At 44.1% G+C, this 25245-nt stretch overlaps 1 protein-coding gene across 2 annotated transcripts in view; it reads right to left on the bottom strand.

Annotated features, from left to right (window-relative positions):
- Nucleotides 1–24592, bottom strand: part of eif2b3 (eukaryotic translation initiation factor 2B, subunit 3 gamma) — a 45561-nt gene extending 20969 nt beyond the window's left edge. Inside the window, exons 1-5 of one of the 2 annotated variants that reach the window (XM_063218930.1) lie at nucleotides 24245–24592; nucleotides 23707–23861; nucleotides 21241–21395; nucleotides 8727–8886; nucleotides 7074–7185 (exon numbers count right to left, since the gene is read on the bottom strand). In XM_063218930.1, the coding sequence (XP_063075000.1) occupies nucleotides 7074–7185; nucleotides 8727–8886; nucleotides 21241–21395; nucleotides 23707–23854 (575 nt within the window). In that variant the 5' untranslated portion in view covers nucleotides 23855–23861; nucleotides 24245–24592. The remainder of the gene's footprint in view (nucleotides 1–7073; nucleotides 7186–8726; nucleotides 8887–21240; nucleotides 21396–23706; nucleotides 23862–24244) is intronic. The other variant, XM_063218931.1, reaches the window with a different exon arrangement.
- Between the last annotated feature and the right edge of the window lie 653 nt (nucleotides 24593–25245).

Genomic DNA, 25245 nt, shown 5'->3' with positions numbered 1-25245 from the left:
TCGGGCCGATATTTGCGTTTGTTAAGTGTATCGGTATCGGCCGATATGCAGGCGGTTTTGGCCGATACGCCCACCCCGAGATTTTGACTACAGACGGGCAGCTCTGTGTTGCTGGCAGACCCGCAATGCACGCGTCACCCCTCCCCCTCTCATTGAGTAAAGTAAACAGCCTTGCAGGCTGCCACAAAGTTTTAGACTTCAAGACGCATAATATTTTAATGTGGACACTGAATGACATGGCATGTGCATGTAATAGGCCTAAAGGGAGAATGTTTCAGCTCCATCCATTTTCTGTACTGATTTTAATTCCCTGGTTCATTGTCCAGTCAATAATCACCACCATTTGCCATCTTTTACCTACCGTTGTAACTGTCTACCGGCATATGTTTCAGTGTCTAATTTCCACCGCCTTTCAAAACGCGCATTTCATTTCATACCGCGCATTTCATTTATCAACTTCAATCTGTTTTAGCGACATCTAATAGGTAGCAAACACCACTTGCAAACTGGCTAAATTAAAATATTGTAAACCATTTCTGTAGCATTTAACTCACCAGCATGCAGACTGCATAATGCAGCCATCTCGTTGAGCAACCAACCAGCTCTTCCAACGAGGGTAAACTACTGTTTTTATTTCCCTGGTTCATTGTTCGGTCATTTATCACCCCCATTTGCCATAACTCTTACCTAGCGTTGTAACGAGTGCCTTCCAGCATGTTTCAGTGTACATTTCCACCGCGTTTCAAAATGCGCATTTCGTAGCGTCATTCATTTATCAACTTCCATCTGTTTAGCGATCTCCAATGAGTAACAAACATCACTTGCAAACTGGCTATTTCAATTCATAGAAGTTTATTTGGTTAGAAATACTGTGTAAAACATTTCTGTAACATTTAACTGACCAGGTCACCGGCATGCTGCCACTTCCTCGTTCAGCAACAAGTGAATGTTCCAATCTGTGTAAAATAGAGGGGTGTCCGCCGTTTGGCGGACCAAACCATTTTGAACAGGGGTGTTTTTACTGGTGGGATTCTTTGCAATGTATTTTATAATATGAAAATAAGAACATGGTTTTACTTGTCTATGTGTTTTGTTTGCATTTCTTTGGTTTGTTATTTTGGGCTTTTGTTTGTTATTTAGTTGATTTGATTTATTTTGTGAAAGGCCCTAGTAAATCAAGTACACCTATACAGGTGAAAAAATAGGCATAAATATTTAAACCCATAATAATCTTGGGGTCATCCCCAACATTTTTCAAATTTACAGTCAAGCTCTATGCTATTGTACCACTGTCAAGCCACAGTCCTTTGAATTTTTAGTGCCTTATACTTTTTAGGTGGCTATAATGAAAAACTTGAAAAACTAGTTGCTCAGTGTGCTTTGTACATGACAGTTATTTTCCTGTTATTCATGTTATGGTGTGATGAAAAGGTGATGGGATAGGATTTTTTTTTTTTTTAATTATACAGTACTGATTTTTGTCATTTTTAACACTTTTTAACAATATCGGCATCGGCGTATCGGGTATCGGAAATCGGGTATCGGCCAAGGGTGATGGAAAAAATATCGGTATCGCATCGGCCATTAAAAAACCTGTATCGGTCGACCCCTAATGCAAAGACAACATTTTATGTCTCATTTTGCATTTTTGTGTGACAGAATTAAAACCCTAAACCTAGATTACAATACTGCTACCTGATGTTGGGATTTAATACACAGAATGCCTATAATTTATAATGATAAAACTATATATTGACAACTACAATGATATTATGAATATATCCTCAATGTGTGTGATATGACAAACATAAACAAACAGAAACAAAAAACATGGACTTCTCAAACTCAGTGCAAAACAGCCAACTCTACAGTATGCCTGGCTCAGTGGAGGTGGTGGATTTGGGAATACCGTGCTTCGTCGGTCGACAGTGAGGACCGAGAACGTGTGCTCTGTCGCAACGTCTGTGCTGTACAAATACACAGGCAGACGCCTGCAGACGTCCAGACAACTTGGAAAAACAAGGGCTGCGGGAAAAGAGGGCCGGGGTCGGGAGGATGGTTTAAGAGGCCGAGAGACAGCAAACCTCTCACACGTGTGCACACACACACACACACACACACACACACACACACACACACACACACACACACACACACACACACACACACACACACACACACACACACACACACACACACACACACACACACACACACACACCAGACTACAGAGGTGCCATAGGCAGCCAGGTTAGGTCTGGTCTGGTGACCAGGCATAAACACAGACCCAAGGAAAGAGAGTGGAAACGTCGCCAGGGACAGGTCTCCTACGCTGGTGGTGTCGGCTTGGCAAAACGCACAGCAGAACATGTACAACCTAATGAGACTAAACAGTTTGGAGGAAACGCGTGTCATTTGTGTGCAAGTATGGACAGTGCGCATGTTTTTGAGCTGAGGCACAAGGCAGGACAGTCTGTCTGTTGATATAGGTGTGTATATACATATGAGCGTCTGTGTGTGTGCGTGTGTGTGTACGAGCATGTGTGTGTGTACGTGTGTGTGTCCATGTGCGTGTGTGGGCGCTCTCGTATTTGCAGTGTGCGGCGCCCTTGCTTGCAGCTGCTGTAGACTCTCTCGCCCTCGGCAGGATTTACAGTGGCTCAGGCTCCCTGAAGTATTTACGAGCTCCTAACAGAGCCCGCTCCAAACACCCCAGCGCTTCCCGCTCCCAGACCTCCAGGCCCAGCTCTCTGGCCCTTGCATCGCATCACCGAGCACACATGCGCGCGCGCGCACACACACACACACACACCAACATCCATGCACACACGCGCACGCACAAACACACACACACACACACACACACCAACATCCATGCACACACGCACACACACACACACACACACACACACACACACACACACACACACACACACACACACACACACACACACACGCGCGCGCGCGCGCGCGCGCACGCACCTGCACACGCGCACACGCACCCATGCACACACGCACACACACCTCCCCAGAGGCAGCACCTCTGAACTGGGCCAACCCAACCCAACCCAACCTGCCTAATGACTCCCTACAGCCAGAGACAAAGCAGGCTCATCAGAACATCAACCGTCAAGATGGAGACAATCTGGAATGGCAGCCTGGACATTGAGGCAATGGCTGAGATGTTGTGCGCAAATATGCATCAGGTATATGCTCTATGGGGGCGCTGTGGCGCAGCGCACTAAGCCCCCCACATTTGGGCTTATATGCCCACGGGGACCCCGGTTCGAGTCATTTCCCGATCCCACCCCGTCTCTCTGTCCCATTCGCTCCCTGTCACATCTCAGGCGGTCCTATCAAATAAAGGCATAAAAACCCCTAAACATATATATATTTTTAAAAAGTATACGCTCTATATAGAATGAACATTGATGGGGAAAAAAATGAAAAAGGGAACACTGGGTTACTACGCCTGCCGGCGACCCGGGTTCGATTCAAGCCCAGGTAATTTGCCAATCCTTCCCCGACTCTCTCTCCCCACTCATTTCCTCTCTCTCCTCCACTGTCCTTGCAAAAATAAAGACAAAGAAGCCCTTTAAAAAAAGCCCTAACTCAAGGAGCATCAGACTTGAGACAGGAGAGAGGTATATGTGGGTAGTGGAAAATAAATGAACATGGATAGGGGGCAGAAAGAGGAGGGATGGGAGCGATAAGAAGGGCAAAGGAGGTTGCTCCTCTAGCAAAGATGGGTCCTACTCTGCGAGCGCAGGCTACACAGCAAGGTCTGGTCTGAGGCAAAAGAGGTGAGCAGATAAAGAACACAAGTGATGTAGCCAAAGCAGGAGCAAATCCCAGCATAGCCAGAGTAATTGGCAGGTCCCATGACAGACAGACATGGGGAGCGAGAGTCATGTTTTTTTATTCCATCCCACACAAACGCAGGGTCAGCACCGTGCAAGGCCACCATTGTTCTTGAAGGTCTTATAATACCACTGCCCTCCACTACACTCACGCACAGACGCGCAGGCAGGCAGGGAGACATTCACCACAAACAGACCCACAGACACACACACACAGAGACCCAGACACAGACGCAGACGCAGACACAGACAGACAGACAGACAGACAGACAGACAGACAGACAGACAGACAGACAGACAGACAGACAGACAGACAGACAGACAGACAGACAGACAGACAGACACACACACACTTTCAGTCGTGTGGCCAAGAAGGCTGGGTGCTTGATAAAGCTTCCAGCTCACCGCCATTAGTGGGAAATGAAGTGAATGGTGAAAAGTGGAATGTATAGGGTCTGCTTTGACACTCACCGGGGACACATTCACACCGCTCAATCATGCCTTGCAGCAGCTTTCCAGTCACTAAGCTGCTAAATTGCGCTATAGGGCCACTCTTGGGTAGCGCCTTCACTTGGTATATGAAGTATAGCGTCCTGTAGCAGGGAGTTAGAGGATGTGTGGGTGTGTGACTATGTGTATATGTGTACATAAATATAATACAATACTACTACATGTAGTTATATAGTGCAGCATCACAACTATGGAGTTGACTAAAAGCGCTTTCTAATAAATACACATTCCTACATTCACTTCACAGCACCAGCTCTGGAGGTTGCCCTACGGTGCCAATTGTCAGGGGTTTATCTGAGAAAGTGCACAGACACACACACATCCACACACACAAATGACTAATAATAGTCCTAAAAAATTACGCTGGAAGTGATCGCAACATAGCCTAATTTCATAACATCAAGACCCAGCTTACTAGCGCAGGAAGACTGTAGTTCTACTTATCTGAAAGGTGTCATCAAAGCTTAAGACTGCAATGGAGGGATCTTGTATGCCGACCAGTGTTAATTTCGTCAGCTTTTTTTGATTTAGTCTTAGTCTTAGTCAAAATGACGAAAATCAATTTTAGTCATAGTCAAATTTTAGTCATTTTAGTCAACATTTCAAATTTTAGTCAACATTTAAATTTTTAGTCATTTTAGTCAATATTGTGTAAAATAAATAACCTACAATGGCTATTGTTATTTCACAAAGTATTACTAATATTGCCTATTGCAGCAAATATTCACCTTGTTATTTGGTCATTTTCCACCAAAACCCAAATCAGTCATTTCAACATCATAGAGCAAAAGAGCATCACACACACACACACACACACATCCAGGTGCAGGCTGCGCGTGCTCTCCGTTTGATCACGGACATGCTCTTCTTCACCTGACCACGGGACTAAAAGTCTGCAGATTGCCGGCAGTGGGAAGACCAGACATCCCAAGTCTGCATGAAGTTCAAGAAGTCTCCCTGATAGTGGCTTCCCGATGACCACGAGTCAGATAAAATACTGCTGATGTTAGACTATGCAAGTTAGCGGTTTTTGTTTTCAATTGGCAATGCGAGCAGAGAACGATAATGACTCGTGCGGCATGTGTGGAATAGGCTTAAATAGATTGCGCGAGCACACTTCGTATGCCCTGCAAAAGTCCCAGGAAAAATAGTTAGGCAGGGGTATGCAGACTGGACGATAGAAAGGACACGCAGATACAAATATTTAAACACTAATGCTGTTTTGTTTGTCGGGGGTGTCGAGGCTCGATAAGCATGACCTGGAAAGAGTTTTTGGAACTTAGGAAGACGCTGAAGACGCACGGAAATGCTGTCGACTTCCTTGGGTCTTTGACTGATTTAAATAAATTCACAAATCCGACCTTCATGATTTGCTTGCTGCCTACTCATATGGTTAAACAACAAATACAGCAAACATTACAAAAAAGAACAGACAACGAACGCCGGGCTAAGACAGCCTAAGTGAAAAGGAGAATAGTGGAAGCTCGAGGAGGTTTATAATGACAGTATCAGAGGAGGATTGGCGCGACTGTCATTACCTACTGCAGAAACACATGTCTTCGTCATGGATAAGAGGGTTGTTGAACATGTTTCAAAATGAACACTTCCCTCATCGTCGGCTATTTTTTCTCTTTCTCTGGGAATGTTTTAGGACCTAAACTCAACTTAAATGGACTCTTTGAACTACTAGGCTACAGAACTACTGACTGAGCCGCGCCATGCATTGGCTGCCAGCAGATACAAGCGAGGCAACACAGCGTGAGCGCGCAATCACCTATGAAGTTCAAGACACTTACGCCTATATTACAATTACAAATGACAAATTAATTATAAATAATTATATATTTGTAATGTCCATTCGTCCATGGCTTGTAAATTTCGTCTCGTCTTAGTCTCCTTGACGAAAATATTTTGTTATTTTCGTCATATTTTGATTTGCTTGAGGCAATTCTTAGTGCGTCATCGTCTCGTCATCGTCAAGGGAAAAAGGGGCGTTGACGAAATATTTTCGTCATCGTCGTGGTTGACGAAATTAACACTGATGCCGACACAGCTTCAACTTGAGGTCGCTCTGTCCGTTTCTCCTGTTTCTCCTGTCTTATTAGCTTGGCAGGTAAGCTATTAACGGCGGTGAAAAGCCAGTTTGGTCATAGACAGCTAAGAGTGTCTTCCTTGAAGAGTAGCAATTTTTGAAATGCATGTTTTCATGTCTGTTTTGACACATGCATTGGTATGTGCATTATTTACTATACTGAACAGCTTGTGAGTGTCAATTGACATCTATTTTATGGTGGCATATTTGTTTGTTTTCAAATGCCTCTGACAAAGATGGGAAAGACAAAAAAGGTCACAGGTAACAGTAGGTGTAATGTGAGGAATTTTGCGTGGGTATTAGGGGTGTAAATCACAGTCTCCATGACAATACGATAAGGTATGGATTTCTTAAAGCAGGGATTCGATTATGTTTGATTCCTTAAGAATTCCCCACGATACGATACGATTAGATTAGATTTTTTCCAACTACTTTTCCACTTCTATTATGTTCTGGAGCAAGGGCATCGGACAGCGGCCAGCGATTCGATTATTTTCGATACTTAAGAATTTCGCACGATACGATGCAATTCGATTAAATTGCCGGCCGATACATCGATACATTTCTATTATTATTTACACCCCAAGTGGGTATGAGATGTGGGCACTCACTTCTGCATGATGGACTTCCTGACCACCAGGCCGTCCTCCAGGTCTGCCTCGTTAGCCATGAAGAGAAGCCTCTTCCCCGTCCCGTCCACTCCCACAAAGTCCCTTTGCTCCCCTGTTACAAACACAGCACACATTTTAACTACTTTATTTATGTCCGCAATTCATAACATGTACATATGGACATAAATGTTACAGATACAATGATGCTAACACACACACACACACACACACACACACACACACACACACACACACACACACACACACACACACACACACACACACACACACACACACACACACACACACACACACACACACACACACACACACACACACACACACACACACACACACACACACACACACATTTTCAGATTGCACTGCCATGGCCTGTATTTACAAAGCCACACTGATAAAACGCACAAACATCTCATCACTGTCTTTCATCATTGTGAAGGATGCTTATCCACTGTGTTTGTCAGACAGGCCTCGGATTTCTAGGTGCATGCAAATATTTGGCCAAAATGTTTGAATCCGCATGCCAGAGGCCATTTTGAGTCCAGCGTGAGGCAAATACAGACGCAGTGGGAGCTGCAGATGGACCTCAATCATAGGGGTCTATCTTTGTATATCTTTGATGTCTTTGTGTGTTGGTGGTACTGGATTGATGGTGAAGGTCTCAAAAAATGTCTCAAAAAGATTGGGTGCAGGACTAGCAAAATCACATGAAAACTGAAAGTTAAGTCCTCGATACCAAGCTCCCGTCCAGTATGCTGCCCGAAACGTCACATTAAAGATGGCCTCTCAACGTCATTTGATTAATATTGCTGTGTTCCCCATTGTTATTGAATGTGTTATGCGTTGGTCCCGTTTTAAAAAATGTTCTGGTTGCTTTGTTTCAAGCCGTTTTTGCAAGCCAGCAAGGTGGCTTGTGGAGAAACGAGAGGGTGTTCCGTGTTTCTCGTGGAAATGCGTCTCTGATTGGCTCACTCTTCCTGCTCTCGTGGAAATGCGTCTCTGATTGGCTCAGTCCTCCTGTTCTTGGAGAGAATGTAATGGGAAACAGAGTCGCCACTTCCCCGGGTGGTACTGCACTATAGGGGCGCCAACGGAGGCGTGCATGCTCCATTCAGGGCTGTGCTCTTTCGACAGCGACCCCTAGGCGAGCTGCAGGCAAGGAGCAACCAGAGTGGGCTTGCTGTATGGATGAGGCTTTGTGCTGTGTGTGTACCTGAGAGTAGCAACCAGCTGATAGCTAAGCTAAGCTAGATTTCGGGCCACCAGACGTTGCTTGTATTGAAAACAAGCAGAAAAAAATTACTCGACATGTTTTTAGAAAAATGGGTCGACATAAACCTTTGTGGGCAACGCCTTCTTTCGACGTGACGAAACACAGAAAGGCTTTCGTGATTCGCTCGTTTCTCTGCATTATTTATGTCAATTGGGAAACACCGGGAAACACATCCAGGCGAGGTGATGCACCGCTATGAGAGCCTTGCAAGTGAGTTTAACTTGGGGTGACCGTCCGATCTTCAAAAGGAGTGAGTAAAACTGTGTTTTATCAGAAGTTGGCCTTTAAAATAACAGAAAAGGGAGCTTGGCGTCGCGAACTTTCAGTTTTGATGGTGAAGGACAACAATCTTATCTTACCTGTCTTTTTCTTGCCCTTCTGGCCAGGGACGGTTTCTGTGAACTCGTTGGTTTTGCTCATCAGCATGGCCAGGGTGGCGTTGTGGGCACGGAACAGGTCGACCACCTCGTGCAGAGCAACGTCGGTGATCAGATCACAGCTCACAACCAAAATATCGGTCTGCAAAACAAAAATGGGAATTCAATAACCTTGTAGGAAGATAACCATGCTTTAACATTAGTTTTTCACAATTCCGTCACAACATATAACAAGTCTTTACAAGTGAGTACTTTTCTGCTGTACAACAGTGTGCAGCCGAATAAGCTCCAAAAGAAGTGATTAACATAATTAACAAAACATGGCTTAGTGACCATTGTGCAAATTAATGTTCTACTTAACTTTGTTGCAATAAAAACTCTTGGTGTTGTGAGTAGTGACGAGAATGTCATGGGGGGGAAGGCAGCAATGCTGATGTCAGCTTCAACAGCTACCAAAAAATTACTGATCAAACTAACTTTGTGTCCTTTTTTCTTAGTCAATGTGGAGAAGTGTCTGCTAAATACTGTATGTAGGCCAATACAGCAGATAGTAGCCTAGTGCTGCACCATGCCTGTGTGGTCATTGGTGGGTGGGGATGTAACATCATGGACCACCGGAGGAGACGGGGCTGATAAATACATGTAACGAGACACACACACACACAGTTACTGGGAGGGATTAAAAAAAAACTGGCCCTAGGGGACACCATGTCGTCTTTTAAAGGCAAATATATACACTGTATGATATCTATACTAAATACTGTATGTTTTATGTATTGCTTTGCTTCAAGGCTTTTTCGGAGGGGGTAGCACTGGTAAGACCTGGTTGGGCTGCTCGATTATGAGAAATATTAACGTCACAATTTCTTTCAGTCAATATTGATATCGCAATTTTTTAAACGATATTTCTATTTAAGACAAATAATGGTGCTAAACAATTCACAATCTTCCCTCCCTTCAGCAGTGTGAGTGGAGAGCCATACAGAAACGCACGGTGGTGTTCTGCATAAGGGTAGCAAGTCTGTTCTGTGCTTGCAATGGCTCAAGTGGAAGGGAATGTATTGCACTTAGCGTAACCTACCTTTTGGTAGTATAGACAAATGACAAAAGTTTCAACTCGAAATGAAATCAGATTTTGTTTGATAGCAGTATTGATACCACCATACAAATTTAACATATTACACAGCACTAACCCCTGGGCTTAATATTTTCAAATACAGTCAGGATATGCTATTTCTAAGTACAGTATCTGATAGACATGGTCACACTGAGGCCATTTGAAGGTCATTCTTCAAGCTAAAGCTGAAGTTGTCTTAATCGGCTTATAAATTATGTATCATTCCTGAGGCCATTAAGTTTGGAGGGCTTCATCTGAAAAACCGTTGGAGGTGCTAAAACTTGGATTGTTTCACAGGCGAATCGAAGATATATATACGGTATGCAACTACTGTAGTAGCACACGAATTTTAACAGGTATGATTCCTAAAAATATTTTTATCTACTAAGTGACAGAACCTCGAACGGAACAAAGAATAAATAGCTAGTGTCACTGTCAAACAGCTGTTTTGCAACTTCGACCGTCAAAACAAAATAGAAAACACAAGCACGGAAACAAAGGACAAGTACTAGCACATAAATCAATATGTCTATGCTAGTAGAGAGACAAACTGATGTAGCAATAACATGCTAGCAAGAGCACGATTCATATTAAGACTTCAAAAACACTGGGAATCGGAGGAGGCAGTGGGCGGGCAAGTTTACATTTTCGGAGACTATAAACTGCTAAACACATGCTAAACAAAGCCAAAAAACACACACATTGCGGCGGAAAGGGCAGTATGCACAAACAACGGGAACAGCTGTGATCCTGGAACACAAGAGTTGATGTACTGGAACAGTCCAGGGTCTTTTGCTATCAACTAAACAATATAGCTTACATCTTCCAAACAAGCTACAGCCCAATTCCGCACTTGGCACGCAGCTCTCCTCCATTTTACTGTCACAGGGGTTTCAACTCGCTGCTTTATATGGTAGAAATGGAGAGACGTGGGATGCCTGATGAGACCAACTTTAGGCCATATCGTCATCTACAATTTGTGCGGCCATGGTACACATACAACACTGTCGTTGTGCTGTATGATTGTGACATCAGCGCACGTGTGTGTGTGTGTGTGTGTGTGTGTGTGTGTGTGTGTGTGTGTGTGTGTGTGTGTGTGTGTGTGTGTGTGTGTGTGTGTGTGTGTGTGTGTGTCTGACTGCATTTCTCCTAACAACAGTCACAACATACTCTGGGTTTACAACATGGCTGTGTAGCTGACGTGAGACTGTGTGCATGCTGGTGGTGCTGGGAGGGGGGTGGGGGGTGTGGAGTCAACCTAGGGCCCTCTTTGATAAACACTGCTGTCCTTCTGACTGCAAACCCCATATGTATGTGTGCATGGGTGTGTGTATGAGTGTGTGTCTGAGTGTGCGTCTGTGTGTGTGTGTGTCGAGATAGATGGAGGTGGAAGGCTGTGTGAGTTTGTGGTGTGTGTATATGTGTCTGTGTGTGCAAATTGGGGGGGGGGGTTGTTGGAGGTGGAGATGGGGGGGGAACCCAGTGATAAATCCTGCTTGCATTCGCCATTGTTTCTGTTTGAGTTGTCTGGTTCCCATCTGGTCTGCCCATCTCTGGGCCTGTGGATAAATAAACAGGGGAGCAGGAGCGGGGCGCGGGCCCGTAAAAGCGTGCCTGGCTCTGGGAGAGCTGCATGGCTCATTGGGGGAGGCCTGGGGAGAAGAGGCCCCGCCGTGACGCTCCGCTCTGCTATGCTCCACTCCACGCCGGCCGGTTGGGCCGCTCCGCTCTGCTCTGCTCCGCATAACACCGAACACAGCAAAGCAAAGCGCAGCCCAGCGACTGACTGGGCAGTCGGCCCAGGAGCAGCTCCCGAGGCCTCTCTTGCGCACACATACTCACTCACACACACAGACACGCACCGCAGACGCACACGCACACACACACACACTAGCTCACACATGGTGAACAGATAGCATGGACAGTGGCCATGAGTGACTGTGTGTCTTTGTGCTGTGCATGTGTGTGTGTGTTTATATGCGTGTCTATATACAGCTTGTCTGTGTGCGTGTGTGTGTGTGTGCATGCGTGTGTGTGTGCATGCGTGCGTGCGTGTGTGTGTGTGTGCGCTCGTCTGTCCACTGCAGGCTACTGAGGAGCAGCCGACTCCCTCCTGCCGCTTCAACTAGCAGCATGAACCAAGATTACTGGCCCCATTGTGATACATTAAGCCAGCCTGAAAAAGGGGCCTCGGCTGGGTGGGTGATTTTGATAAATGAAGGGAGCAGCAGAAATGTCCGTGTGAAAAGTGGAGGACTGCTATACGTTTGTTTCTCTACAAAAGGCAGACAGGAAATTTCTCGGTTCTGCATTTTTTCTTTCCTCACTCGGTTCAAGTAATGTGAAGCTATTGATATAATAATTTTTAAAGCATGAGAGCATGGAGAGGAATCCCACCCCTCCCACTTACAGACCTCACACACCACTCTCACGTCCTTTCCTCTCCTCACACGAGAGATGGAGACACTGTCCACGACACGTCACACAGTGTCAACCCAACGTCGGCAAGTCTGCACCCATTGACAGTAAATGGATACACAGCCATAACTCCTGAACAGTTCAGACTTTCATAGCCACCCTGCTATTTTTATGTGGACCCAACAAGTGGCCATAGGCCTTGACAGTCACTGGTGGCAGAGGCCTGGAATTGCACCCCCCCCACCCCACCCCCGACACACACACACAGACACACACACACACGCACATACGCACGCACACAGACACACACACACACGCACATACGCACGCACACACACGTACAAACACAGGAGTGGGTGTCAGCTGGCGGGTGTAGGTGGTGGCGGCGCGTGGGGAGTCAACTGATGGGAGCACTAGGTCTTTCACCAAGGCCTGATCTGCACTGCATTGCCTGCCTGGGGCCTGGGTGGCTGGGTGGCTGGGTGGCTGGGTGGCTGGCTGAGAGAGTGGGTGGGTGGGTTGGTGGGTGAGGTCAGCCCACCCACAGACTGCAGTGGTTCTGCCTGGCCGCCCCCCAGGCCTCTGCAGCCCGCCAGGTGAGACCACCCAGGCGGAGTGGAGATGGAGGAGCGGGGGAGGTGCGATGGGAGGAGCTGTTGGGGTGGGTGTTGGAGGAGGAGAGTAAGAGAGAAAGAGAGAGAAGGAAAAAGGACAGGAGCAGAAAGGAGAAAAGACAAGGAGAGAGTGAAGAAGGAAGAGGAAGAAAACGATCCACGCTATCTAACAGGAAGTTCTGTTTCTTCCTGTTGCTCCCACACACATGGAGAGTCACGCTGATGAAGGATATCTGTTCCCCAGCTTGCCATCTCTGCCACACTCAATTACTCCCTCCCCCACCTCTGTCTCACACACGCACATGTGCACAACAGGGCTTACAAGGATACACACAATTCACAACTTGGTTCTTCTTATGATTTTTTTTGACCTACGGTTCCATACACCTCATGATTTTTAAAATGCATCTTTTTGATGATAGTTTATAGTTAGAAGAGGTTACAAGAGGTTACTAACAATGTAAAAATGGTTTAAAAATAATGATGATCTGGATTTGAAGCTTGGAAGTACCAGCACAACACATCATATGGTTGTTTTCTGGACTGAAGGTGTAACAGAACTTTGAAAGGGTGTATCACGATACTGCCTCCTTGCATCTCGATACACTATTGTGACTCTGTGTATCAGGATTTCTCGATTCGATACAATATCGTTACAGCCCTAGTGCACAAGCATATGGTCTATCCTATTTTCTGTTAAATGGAGAAGTAATGTGTGGACAATGAAAAAATCTGACTTTTCATTTCTAATTCCAGCTAACAGTGTCTTTCTTAGTAATGCCCATCCTCCACAGGTCTGACAGCTGGAAATAATAATTAAAAAAGAAACAGTGAGAGGGCATCCCGTCAGCGACACGCAGACATGTTTTTCACCGAGTTCTGTAATCTCATAACCACAGCTTGGCTGCAAACAAAATTGCAAGAAAAGAAACGAGCCGACTCAATTTCCCTCCGACAAAGACGGGACTCAGTTCTTTGTAACGAGCTCAGTGCTTAAATGGTGGCGGGCTTTAGTCCTGTTGCCATAAGATGCTTCCATTAGGACTTCTGGTGGAGCTTTGGAGCTGATGTTGAGAGACAAAAAGAATAGGAATGCACACAGCGAGTGAGAGCGGGAGAAGACAAGACAGCAAGAGAGTGGGAAGCGTGAATGAGCAAGCAAGTGAGATAGAAAGAAAGCAAATGACTGAGGGGGAGAGAGAGAAGAGAGAGGTGGAGGGCTATTGGGTACAGTAGATAGGGATTACTGGCCCCCATGGCTTGGGCCCATCTCTCAACGCGTTGTGGGCCGTTCGTGCACCGGGGGGCTCTGCAACTCAATGCTTTTAATCTCCCGTTTTCTCGACGGGATTAGAGAATAAATGTGGCTATCTAGCTGAAACTGCCGGCAAGCCGTGGCAGGTTTCCCTCCGTTTTGTCGGGAGTTCATGGGCTCTCGGCTGTTAGCGCCTATGTTTACCAAAGGAGAAGGCTCATCTCCACACACGGCATTCATGAGAGCTTTCAAAGGATTTTATTCTTGCTTGCTTTCTTTCATTCATTCACGGGTTCCTTTCTTTTCAGGCATTTTAGTCTTTATGTGCACAGTGTCACACTGCAAATACGCAAAGGGGATAGCTCATTCCAATGGCTTGGGTACTCCTCCTGACTCAAATTAACAGGAGGAAGGAATGAAAAAAAGAGAGTGAGAGAGAAAAGAGACAGAAACCACATCACGGAGTGGAGTACGCATTTTGACTTTACTTTGACCCTTACAAGGGACTGACCAGAGCCCAGATGTGATGACATCCCATGAAAATTTTCCTGCACATGTGAAAAAAGCCATACACACATACAAAGAAATCTGGAGTAGGGATGTTTTTTTGAGTTGGGGGGGGTAGAGGATTAGAAAGTTGCCTCCCCCATACACAGGCTCACTCGTGGTGGGCTCCTGCTGACATCATCTGTTTGGAAACGGCTGGGAGAAAGCCACAGGATTGTGACGATGGCGTGATGTGTGTATGTGTGTCTGTCTCTGTGTTTGTGCTTTGTGTGTGTGCGTGTGTGCGTGTGTGCGTGTGTGCGTGTGTGCGTGTGTGCGTGTGTGTGTGTGTGTTTGTCTCTGTGTTCACGTTTGTGTGTGTGTGTGTGTGTGTGTGTGTGTGTGTGCGCGCCCGCATGTGTGCGTGCGTAAGGACCATGGAAGACTGTTGCGTTTTCAGCAGGTGAAATGAGGCACTTCGCCGGACGGACCAGGCCGGTCTGAAGCGGACCGGGAGGAACGCAGGAAAGCAGGAACCCACGGATCAGTGGTCGCCCAGCAGCACACAGGATCTGCAGCAGCAGCTGCAGTGCTACCGCGCCACCCCGCTGAGGCCCCGGCCCCCCGGCCCCGGCCCGGCCGCTCTCCAGCCAGGTGAAGCACTGGCCACCCGCCCGCCACTATATGGGTCTATTCACTGCTGCGCCACGCTCCACATGCAGCCGCGGTACACACAGACCTACGTACACGATCTCTCACACACATGCACACACACACACACACACACACATGCACACACACACTCCATCTGCCTGTCACATGCTCACATATGCATACACACTCGATCTCTCTTCCTAACTTTTCCTCTCCTTTAACCCCCTCACACATGCCTAACCATATACAATCTCACACTCATTCCCTCTCTTCCTCTGCAAATCTGTATCTCTCTCTCCCTCTCTCCTTCATGCATGACCCCCCCGCCCGACACACACACACATAAAACACACACACACACACATATACATGCACACAAGCACTAACACACATGGGCAGTGCACGCACTATTCCACTCAGCACAGTGACGCTCTGTGAGGCCATTTGTTAGTTTTTTTCCAGGCTGTCAAATTATCAGTCATCCAGAGAGGCTCTAGTTGACTCTGTGCCCTGCTGAAATGCCAGAGTCGTAAATCATACCCACTCATCAGGCCAGACACGCCAGCTATTCAACAGAGATGCCACTGAAACGCATCCTCCTCACCGCCCCATACCCCATACCACCCAATACTACTGTATGTCAAGTCGATGACCAAAAATGTCATGGTTCCACAGTTGTAAGCCCTCCCTATTAAGGATTTTAACAGAGGATTCATTACCCTTGGTGGGATGACCTGGTCCTCAAGTCCTCACAGACAAACACATCCAGTGGGAGTGAGGCAGGCAGCAAGATAGTGCAAGAGAGATAGACAGCAAGAGTGAGAGTGCAAGAGCGAGACAGATGACTCTCTCATAAGGCCTAATCCCTGTTTAGCTCATATTAAAACAGCATGCAAGACAGCTTGGACAGACCTGGTTTACGGCTAATAATAACAACATTATAAAGAGTGATTACAAAAAAATGATTAAAAATATGTTAACGGATATCACTCTAAATACAGCACACCCCCCTGCCTGTGAGATTAGGGGGGGGGGGGTGTGTGTGCCTGTAATGACTGTTGATTGGTATTCTAGGACTCCCCATTCAGAGGACCAGGGGCCTGTCTCTCGCTGACAGGTGTGCAGGGTTCCCAGCCACTGGCAGGCAACTGCTGTGCTGTGTATGGTGCTGGTTACAGACAAATGGCAATTTCACGCCGGAGTGCTCCATTAGCTGGCCGAGTAAACAGCTGGAGAGCATCCAAAATAAGCAGGCTCTATGAGTATGCGGCCTCCTTCCCTCTTCCCAGTTTACTAAGGGGCGTGCTTCGCGAAATCTGCGATGCCAGATATAATATGCCACTATGGTTTTCCCATTGTGCTGGTAATGCATACACCACAGTGCTAATCTCAGTAAAATATCAGCACACTAAACATTCAGTTGCTTACAGTACCATTCACCTTAAATAAGACATTAGACACAAGACTGTGTTGTCCAGTACCTGCACTGCCAAATGGGTTACACACCTGTTAAGTCATCCAGTATGTGTGGGGGGTAACCGACTGTAACCATAACCGTAACTGACTGGAATAAAGGGAGCTCAGCTAACATGACACTACTGCTTCATTGCCCTTGCATCACCTGGAATAAACAACTTTTAGATCCAATAATACTGTGTGGCATAATGTGTGGCATGAATTCCCTATGGGCCAACACAATCATCATTTTCAGCCATCACCTGGTTCTACTCTAATCTAAAAAAAAAAAAAAAGCAGCTATAAGTATATTTGAAGACATCATTCAAACCCATGCACCTCACTTCATGTCTGATGTTTGCCATCAATCTATCTCTTCTGATGACTACTTTAGACTGATGCATTTAAATGTAAATGTCGTTTCGCTGACGATACAAATAGGCATCATTAGTACAAGCAAACCATTAAACCATTTTCACAAATTAGGTTTGCACTACGCATGAACAAGCAAGTAAAATGCACTGTAAAAGTAAAGTACTGGTGCTTATTAACCTTGTTGCTTTAGGACTAGTACACCAAATGTTTACCTCCGCCAAGGAGGTGATGTTTTCGGTCACATTGGTTTGTCTGTCTGTTTGTCTGTCTGTCTGATTGTTTGCCTGTCTGTTTGTCAGCAGCATAACTCAAAAACGAATCAACATTTTTGGACGAAACTTTGTGAAATTGTTGATAATGACCCAAGGAACAAGTGATTAAATTCTGGTGGTGATCCGGATCACGAACCGGAACCAGGACTTTTTAAAAGATTCTGTCAGCAGGATAACTCAAAAACTAATCAGCTGATTTGGACGAAACTTTGTGGAGCTGTTAGTAATGACCCAAGCAATAAGTGATTCAATTCTGGTGGTGATCCGGATCACGAACCGGAACCAGGATTTTTCAAAAGATTCTTCACTATCTAGACGCCCCCTAGTGACCAGAAATTGAATTGCGGGAACAGCACAAAAACAAGGCAGAAAGACTTAAGGGTGGTTTATGCCTCGAGATCAGCGTCCCTGTGTCGTGATGCAGTGAGCCACGTAGTTAACGGAGTGAAGCCCCCCCCATCACGCAGGTACTCTGGGGCACCTCCCCAAAATTGTGTCTCGACTCAGGGAGTGATGCAGACAGCGACGGCGTGAAGGGTGAAAATAAGTCTCTGATTGGTCCTCTCGACCAGCCTGCTCTGTCCTCGAGTCGAGAACAAGCTACTTCCTTGTTCTAACCTTCGTCGGTCTACGGACTGTGAGCTCTTCATTAAATAAGTTGCCTCGTTTCATTTATTTACACGAACCAAAGACAACACGTGCGCTTGCAAGTTACGACGCTGAAGTTATTTGGACAGTTGAACAGTGGTTCCGAGGTCGAGGAAACATTCCGCTTCGTGCGACCTATCCTCGACAAATGAGCCACTTCTTTGTTCCAAACTACCGCGGTGGCTGCCAGTGCGATCAAAAATGCACGTGACATAAAGATTTAATGTTTCATTTTCATTGTCGTCGAGTCTGTGAAGCTAAAAAACAACCGACATGTCTAGGTTACTCTTTGTATTGAAGGCAGTTTGAGCGTGAAATGACATCGCGCAGACCGCGCTTCAAAACAGGGCATAAATCAAAATGAACTGCATCATGGCTTCGACAAGCTCACTCCGTGGCACTAAAAGGAAGCATAACCCGCCTTTTAGGGTGTAACATGGTCAAATGCATCAAGCAGCTTCCTTGGCGGAGGTCTGCACTCTCTGAGTGCTTCTAGTTCATATTGCTATACAGCAAATACAACATATTACTCCGTGGAGATTTCAGTTACACAACACACATCAGCCAAATGGCCAATAGAAAAATCTTAAATACAGTACAGCTTATGACAATGAGACAAAATTATAGCTTTAGTCTGATATCTCCTCTATCTTGTTCTTGTAGACAAAATGTAGGAGACCACAACATATGCATTAATTGTAAAGTCTCTTGGAGGTTCACATAATAGGAAGAGAAGCCCAGAGGATATAAGGATACAAGGAAATATTGACAGGGATTATGATGATTGTACCAGTCCAACGGATGAGACTTTATGGTAGTAATATCATTCTAACAGTATGTTAAGTAGCCACAGTTAACCCTGTGCAATCACACAAAATATTTGTGGTGATTTGTGGTCTTGGGTAGACAAATCATTCAGTTTTGACTCAATGTAATAAAACAAAACAATCGTATTTTGCATCATATTACCAAACTGGCAGTGTGTACAAATACCATTAAAGGGGTATGCCACTACTTTGGGGCTTAATACAGTTAAAATCGTTGGCTGGGGTTTATAAAGGTGGTAAAGTGTCTTATTTTTCATGTTAAGCGTTGTCTTGCTGTAAGACAAGTTAAAAGAGGAAATATGTCGCTAAGCTAGTGAAAGTCAATGGATCCGTGTAGCATTGTAGCATGCTACATGGATCCATTGACTTTCACTAGCTTAGCGACATGCTCCCTCTTTTAACTTGTCTTAAAGCAAGACAACGGCTTACATGAAAAATAAGACACTTTACCACCTTTATAAACCCCAGCTAACGATTTTAACTGTATTAAGCCCCAAAATAGTGGCATACCCCTTTAATAACCACATTAATGTGCAAACATGATAATGTAGGAAAAATCCACTCACACTATTTCATGTGAGGCTATATGTTCAATTATATTTTAAACAAACTTACACACTCATTCTACACAACTAAGACCCATATGGCCACACATCGTCATTCATGTCGACTGCATGTTACAAACTTTTCTGAGGAATTGACGGAGGAATTAACAAGGTAAGGCATTACTTTCTGTTTGAACTGGCTAGGCCACTATCTTTACACTTCAGAATTTTCTATCCATTATGGCATCCATTCAGAGAAGTAAACTACTGTCTTTACTATGAATGGGAATGCGATGACATTTGATTTAGTACACTGGCAATCTACCTGGCTGTCATTATATTGTCACTTCATATGATCAAAGACTAGACTTGACGTCACCCCTTATACTACAGTTACATGTGTATATTCTAGGGGCAGCCGTCAGGGTCAGGGGGTTAGTCGTGGGATCAGAGCGTTACAAGTCCAAATCCCACTCTTAATGTAAACTATGTAGTCTCCCAATAGCCATCCCTCAGCCATGGCTGAACCAAGGCCCCTAACCCCACACTTCGGTTCCAAATACACTGCGAGATGCTATGGATGAAAGTGTCAACTAAGTGTAATGTAATCTAATCTGCTACTAAAAGAAAATACATCATTTCAGCAACTACCGGTATGTAGCCCAGATATCATAAAACAGTGAGCAGCAGTGTGATTGGTCAACAGCTGTGGAACATTTCATTTCCTCTGTTGTCCAGATTTTTGTCTTTTCCTCAGCTTTGGACACTCGCTTCATTGCTTCAGTCACCATGACTTGCTTTCAGCTTTTAGTCTTCAGCCATGGCCTAATGGTTAGGGAGTTGGGATAAGACTGGATTCAAGTTCACATCCCACCCTCACCAGTGGGCTGGAAGTGTGTGGTCTCCCTTCACCCTTGTCCATTGCTGCAATGCCTTTGAACAAAGTTCCTGAGCTGTAAGGGAGTGTAACCATTACCCTGTACCGAATAACTGAGAGTCGCTTTAGATAGAAGCATCTACTGCTATCTAATCTGCTACTATAATTAAGAATTTGCTCTTTTGCGCAGCTTTTGCCACTTTCTTCTTGCCAGTCACAATGACCTTTCAGCTGAAATGTGCTACTCACTTTGATCTTCTACTGAATGTGTTGAAGAGTGTCAGCTAAGTGTAAGGTAATGTAATATAGGCCTGCACAAATATATCGAAAAAATGACTTAATTATAGATATAACAAGTAAAAAAATTCTGTGCTGTCTAGGGCTGGGTAAAATAATCGATTTAATCGATAATCGATCGATTTCATTTACAATTCACATGATCGATTCACAGGGCACAAAATCAATTTTTTTGGTTCTTTTTCTTTTCGTTCTTTTTGTTTAATTTAGGTCTATGGAAAATACCCAGTAGGTATCAGTCAATTAGGCCTAGGCCTACTTATTACAAATTAGCAATATGTTAACACTGTCAATCCACTACCCTTTGACATTTTTATATAAAACTAGGCAACAGCATCTTTTGGGGGAAATCCTGGCACCAAGAAGGGAACGGATTGAATCGATTCGAAGCCCTAAAAATCGAAATCGAATCGATACAGGAACATGGCTGCGATACCCAGCCCTAGTGCTGTCCAATCTCTAGCTGAATGTCAACAAATGCGCGAGAGGACCACCACGACCAAAGCCGTGCCCCCCACACAGACCGGCAAATTAGTGACAAGAAGAACACTCAGCTATCTAAATATCGTTATCGAGGTATTGCATGCTGTTATTGAGTATCGTTTTTTCTGATATTGTGCAGCCCTAATGTAATAGTATTACTGAAGGCTCCTTACCTTGATCTTCTGCTGGATGTGTCTGAGAGCGTCGGCCGTGCCCATGTCTGCCTCCTCCTGGATGTTCACCACCTCCAGCTTCAACTTTATGTCCTTCAGCTTGGGGTCCGTGCTGAGTGTCTTCTGCACCTCCTTTGTGGTGATGACTATGACCTCTGCAGAAGGGCAAGAACACAAACTGTAGTTGGGAACAATCATTGATTAATATTATTGTCCTAAAAATGAAGGCTTTTTTTTGCATGTGATCATCTAAGTCAAAACTATTTTTTTTAAAAAAGGTGCCTACTAGTTCCCATCTGTATACACTACATTATGTCCTACAGCCTCAATTTATCTCATTAAATTTACAGGCAGAATTTCTCATTCAGCAGTGGAAGAGAAGGAGACAGAAAGAGGGGTACGGAGAGGTAAGGAGGGAGAGAAATGGGGAAGACATATCCCAAGACCCTGATTAAGCAGGCAGGCAGTTTTGCAAGAAAACGTTTATGTTGTTACTGTAGTTTGTGCTAGGACTTGTAAAAGCTAATTGCAGGGGCTTGCTGGCAGGCTGGCTGGCTGCGAACAGCTTGTTGACCGAGCTGCATATAAAGACCCACAGAGGCAGGCAACTACATGCACGAGGCCTGTGCTCATATCAGCCTGGCCGTGAAATCTCACAGCACTTATGTACATCTGCCTTAAATGCAACAGCCAGTTTAACTGTGCGCATAGTTAGTAGACATGCACAAAATATTCATTCAGGGCTGGGTGACATGATGACGTTTACCTAATCCCGATTAGCCTGAGTATTTTTCATACGTCATGCATGAAAGATTCCTCTGATCAATGATGTGATTTCTAACGGCTTGTTAGTTTTTAGTACAATGTAAGGATTACATTGACAAAATGTGGAGGCCTTTATGAAAACTGGAGTATAGATAGTTTTTTTTCCATTTACAAACATTCACGATTTGATGCTGAGCAGCCAACCATGTGAGCCCATTTTTTGAGTGACAGCAATTTCCAACAATCATAGGTTGAACAGTGCACAGCATAGTATTGTTTACAAACGGGAAACCCATGTATTGTCCAGCACTGACACAATGTCACATGTAAAACGCTCAGACCAGCAGCAATTTATCACAAGGATTACAAATGACTATTACAAAAGACTATTCACAAGGTCATCTGTGCATATCTTTCAGTAAAGGGGATGTAAACATTTACTGGACATGTCCAGTAGTAGAGTGGAGACTTTACGGATGAAGAGGAATATTAAGGGTTTTCAACTTGTAAAAAGGGGAGACTGGAGACTGATACTTGGAGCTTCCCGTGGATGCAGAGTACAAAACAGAAACATTTACAGACAGGCCTACATTATTATAGGTCCAAAGCTTTCTTTAAAAACAGAGAATTACTTGAAAACATACACCATCTACCATTATTGATAAGACTACTAGCTGTTTAACATAGTTTTAAATATCACCATATCCTTACCTTACACTTATCACAAACTTATTGTTATTATATCATTGTGTTAGCTATTTAATATTTTCAAATTCTGGTCAAATAAATTGTTTAAACACAAGTTCTGGTACTTGACACACAATACTGGAAGCATCTCACCCTTTACCAACCCCATGAACCAATGTCACTGAACGTCAAACACAATTCCAAAACACAATATTCAATTGTCATGAAGAAAAGCCCCTATTTTTTCATGCATCACACTTGTCATCCAAAATACTAAAATTAGTTGCCATACTATGTGCACTTCCTCATCACTTGGGCAAACTATTTTCATACCCGTTTACAATCAGTTAAGATATATGTCTCGTATATGTCATACAAAAAAATCACTGTCATGTGGTTACCAAATATTTTACAGTAAATTACAGCAACTTTTTTCAACATCAGAGAAATATGTAAAATAAATGTGTTGCTACGGATCTGTGTGTAAAGTCTAAAACAATATTTCAGTATCTTACAACAGACATATAGCCTCTGTAGTAGTGTAACACTGAACAAAATTGGGTCCGCTGTAGGTCATGCTGAGTAGTGTTTTATCATATGCACATTGGTTCAGATGTTCATTTTGAAGAAGTGAGGGGCTTTGCCCAATTCCAGAAACTGTGTGTAAACAATAGAGAAAAACTGTACACTAATGATGTTATATGTAGTATTGGAGTTATTTTGTCCTTTGAACTCAATATAACATTTTTGTGATACACTTTTTATCTTTTCATTTAAGAGGCACGTGGTGTGATAAGGTTCTATTTCAGTGACGATGGTCAGTAACATTCTTCAATTAAAACAAAAATTGAGCAGTCATTCCGAGAAAAAAAGAAAGCAAAAAAACAAAAAAAAAACATAAAAACACTTATTTGAAGGCACAGTTCACCAACAACTTCAACCCAATGTCCTTTCTTATGTAGGCCTACAACATACATAGCATGATCAGCCAACCAGAAACATTGTTGTGTTTACCTTCAAATCCTACTCTCTCAAGTAGGTTCAGGGGATACCAAATGAGAGGTTTGTTTCCCACAGGTAGTAGTGGTTTTGGTGTATTATAGGTGAGATCCATCATGCGGGACCCACCACCAGCGGCCATCAACACCGCCTGCAGTTCCATTTTTCCACTGAAATAACAGGTGATATGGACACATCAGTATAATGACGTATCGCTGTTGTTCAAGTGTAAACCATTTAATTGGAGACTGATATGATGACTGACACATTCTTTCCGATGAGAATTGGCAAGTTCTACTATTGGGGGACATTAGATTTACATGTGCGCACTCGAAATTAGGTTAATTTGAAGAAACAGTAACGCAAGTGTTTACACTCTGCTAACAATAGTGGCTAGAGGGTTATACATATATCTAGAGAATACAACGGCATAGGAACTATGTCAGCCAATTAGGTACGATAAAGCTTTGGCGGAGCAACACTTGCTAAGTGCTGCTAATTTCCATTTCACTTCGGATCATAAGCGATACGCATGCGAAAGTAACTTACTTACCAGCTAAAATGTTCCGATTAGTTAATGTCAGTTATCACAAAACACGCCAGATGTGTCAGGCAGGCTACCCTGTTAGCAACTAGATCGGCTTCATTGAATAAAACAAGCAAAGGCTAACATCGCAGCAAACATGTGAGGAGACGTCGCTACCTTATTTGCCAAAAGAGTTACCTTTCAGAACTTCCTACAGTGCGCTTTAAGCCCTAATTAATTTCATCTAAAATATTATTTACGTCGATAGCAAAATACAGTGGTTGTCAGCCAGGTACGCTCAATAATATTAACTTTATTTGGTCTGCCTTAGAAGCTGTATCAGACTTGACAGCGGCACAACACCTAAATAATACCGGACAGAAACTCGAGAGACAGTGCAAATGGTTCCGGGCAATCCTCGAAAAAACACACGCACGCACACATAACGTGACCCATTCAAAAAACTAAATGGTATATTGTAACGCAATAAAATAACATAACAAGATGCAAATTTAATGTTAGCTGTCAATAACTTATGCAACCACCGCAGAGTTGGACAGGCTACCGGTATGTGGGATGCAATGCAACTATAAAACGCCTAAATCCAAAGGCTGCTTTAGTCCATAGTTCCATTAATTGGACATTTGTTTCTGCGGTAGGATACAGGGTTATGTATGTATGTATGTATGTATGTATGTATGTATGTATGTATGTATGTATGTATGTATGTATGTATGTATGTATGTATGTATGTATGTAGGCCTATGTATTTGTTTATTTATTTATTTATTTATTCGTTAATTAGTTAGTCTGGGTGGTTTTCTTTATTCATGGCAATAGGCCTATTACAATAGCATAGGCCTACATTGGCCTGGGCATAAGGTTTTATTCAAAGCGACACACTCACACACAAGGGCATAATTAATATGAGGGGGGCAGGCCTCTACATAGATTATTTTTTAAACGAAGTACCAACAAATCCTCCATATCATAAAAAATCATTTAAAAAAAAACATACAAATCCTATA

Source organism: Engraulis encrasicolus, chromosome 16 (genome assembly GCF_034702125.1).
Source record: "Engraulis encrasicolus isolate BLACKSEA-1 chromosome 16, IST_EnEncr_1.0, whole genome shotgun sequence".
NCBI classification, from domain to species: domain Eukaryota; kingdom Metazoa; phylum Chordata; class Actinopteri; order Clupeiformes; family Engraulidae; genus Engraulis; species Engraulis encrasicolus.
Note: the sequence above shows the minus strand (reverse complement) of the source record. Positions and strands in the feature narration are given on the sequence as shown.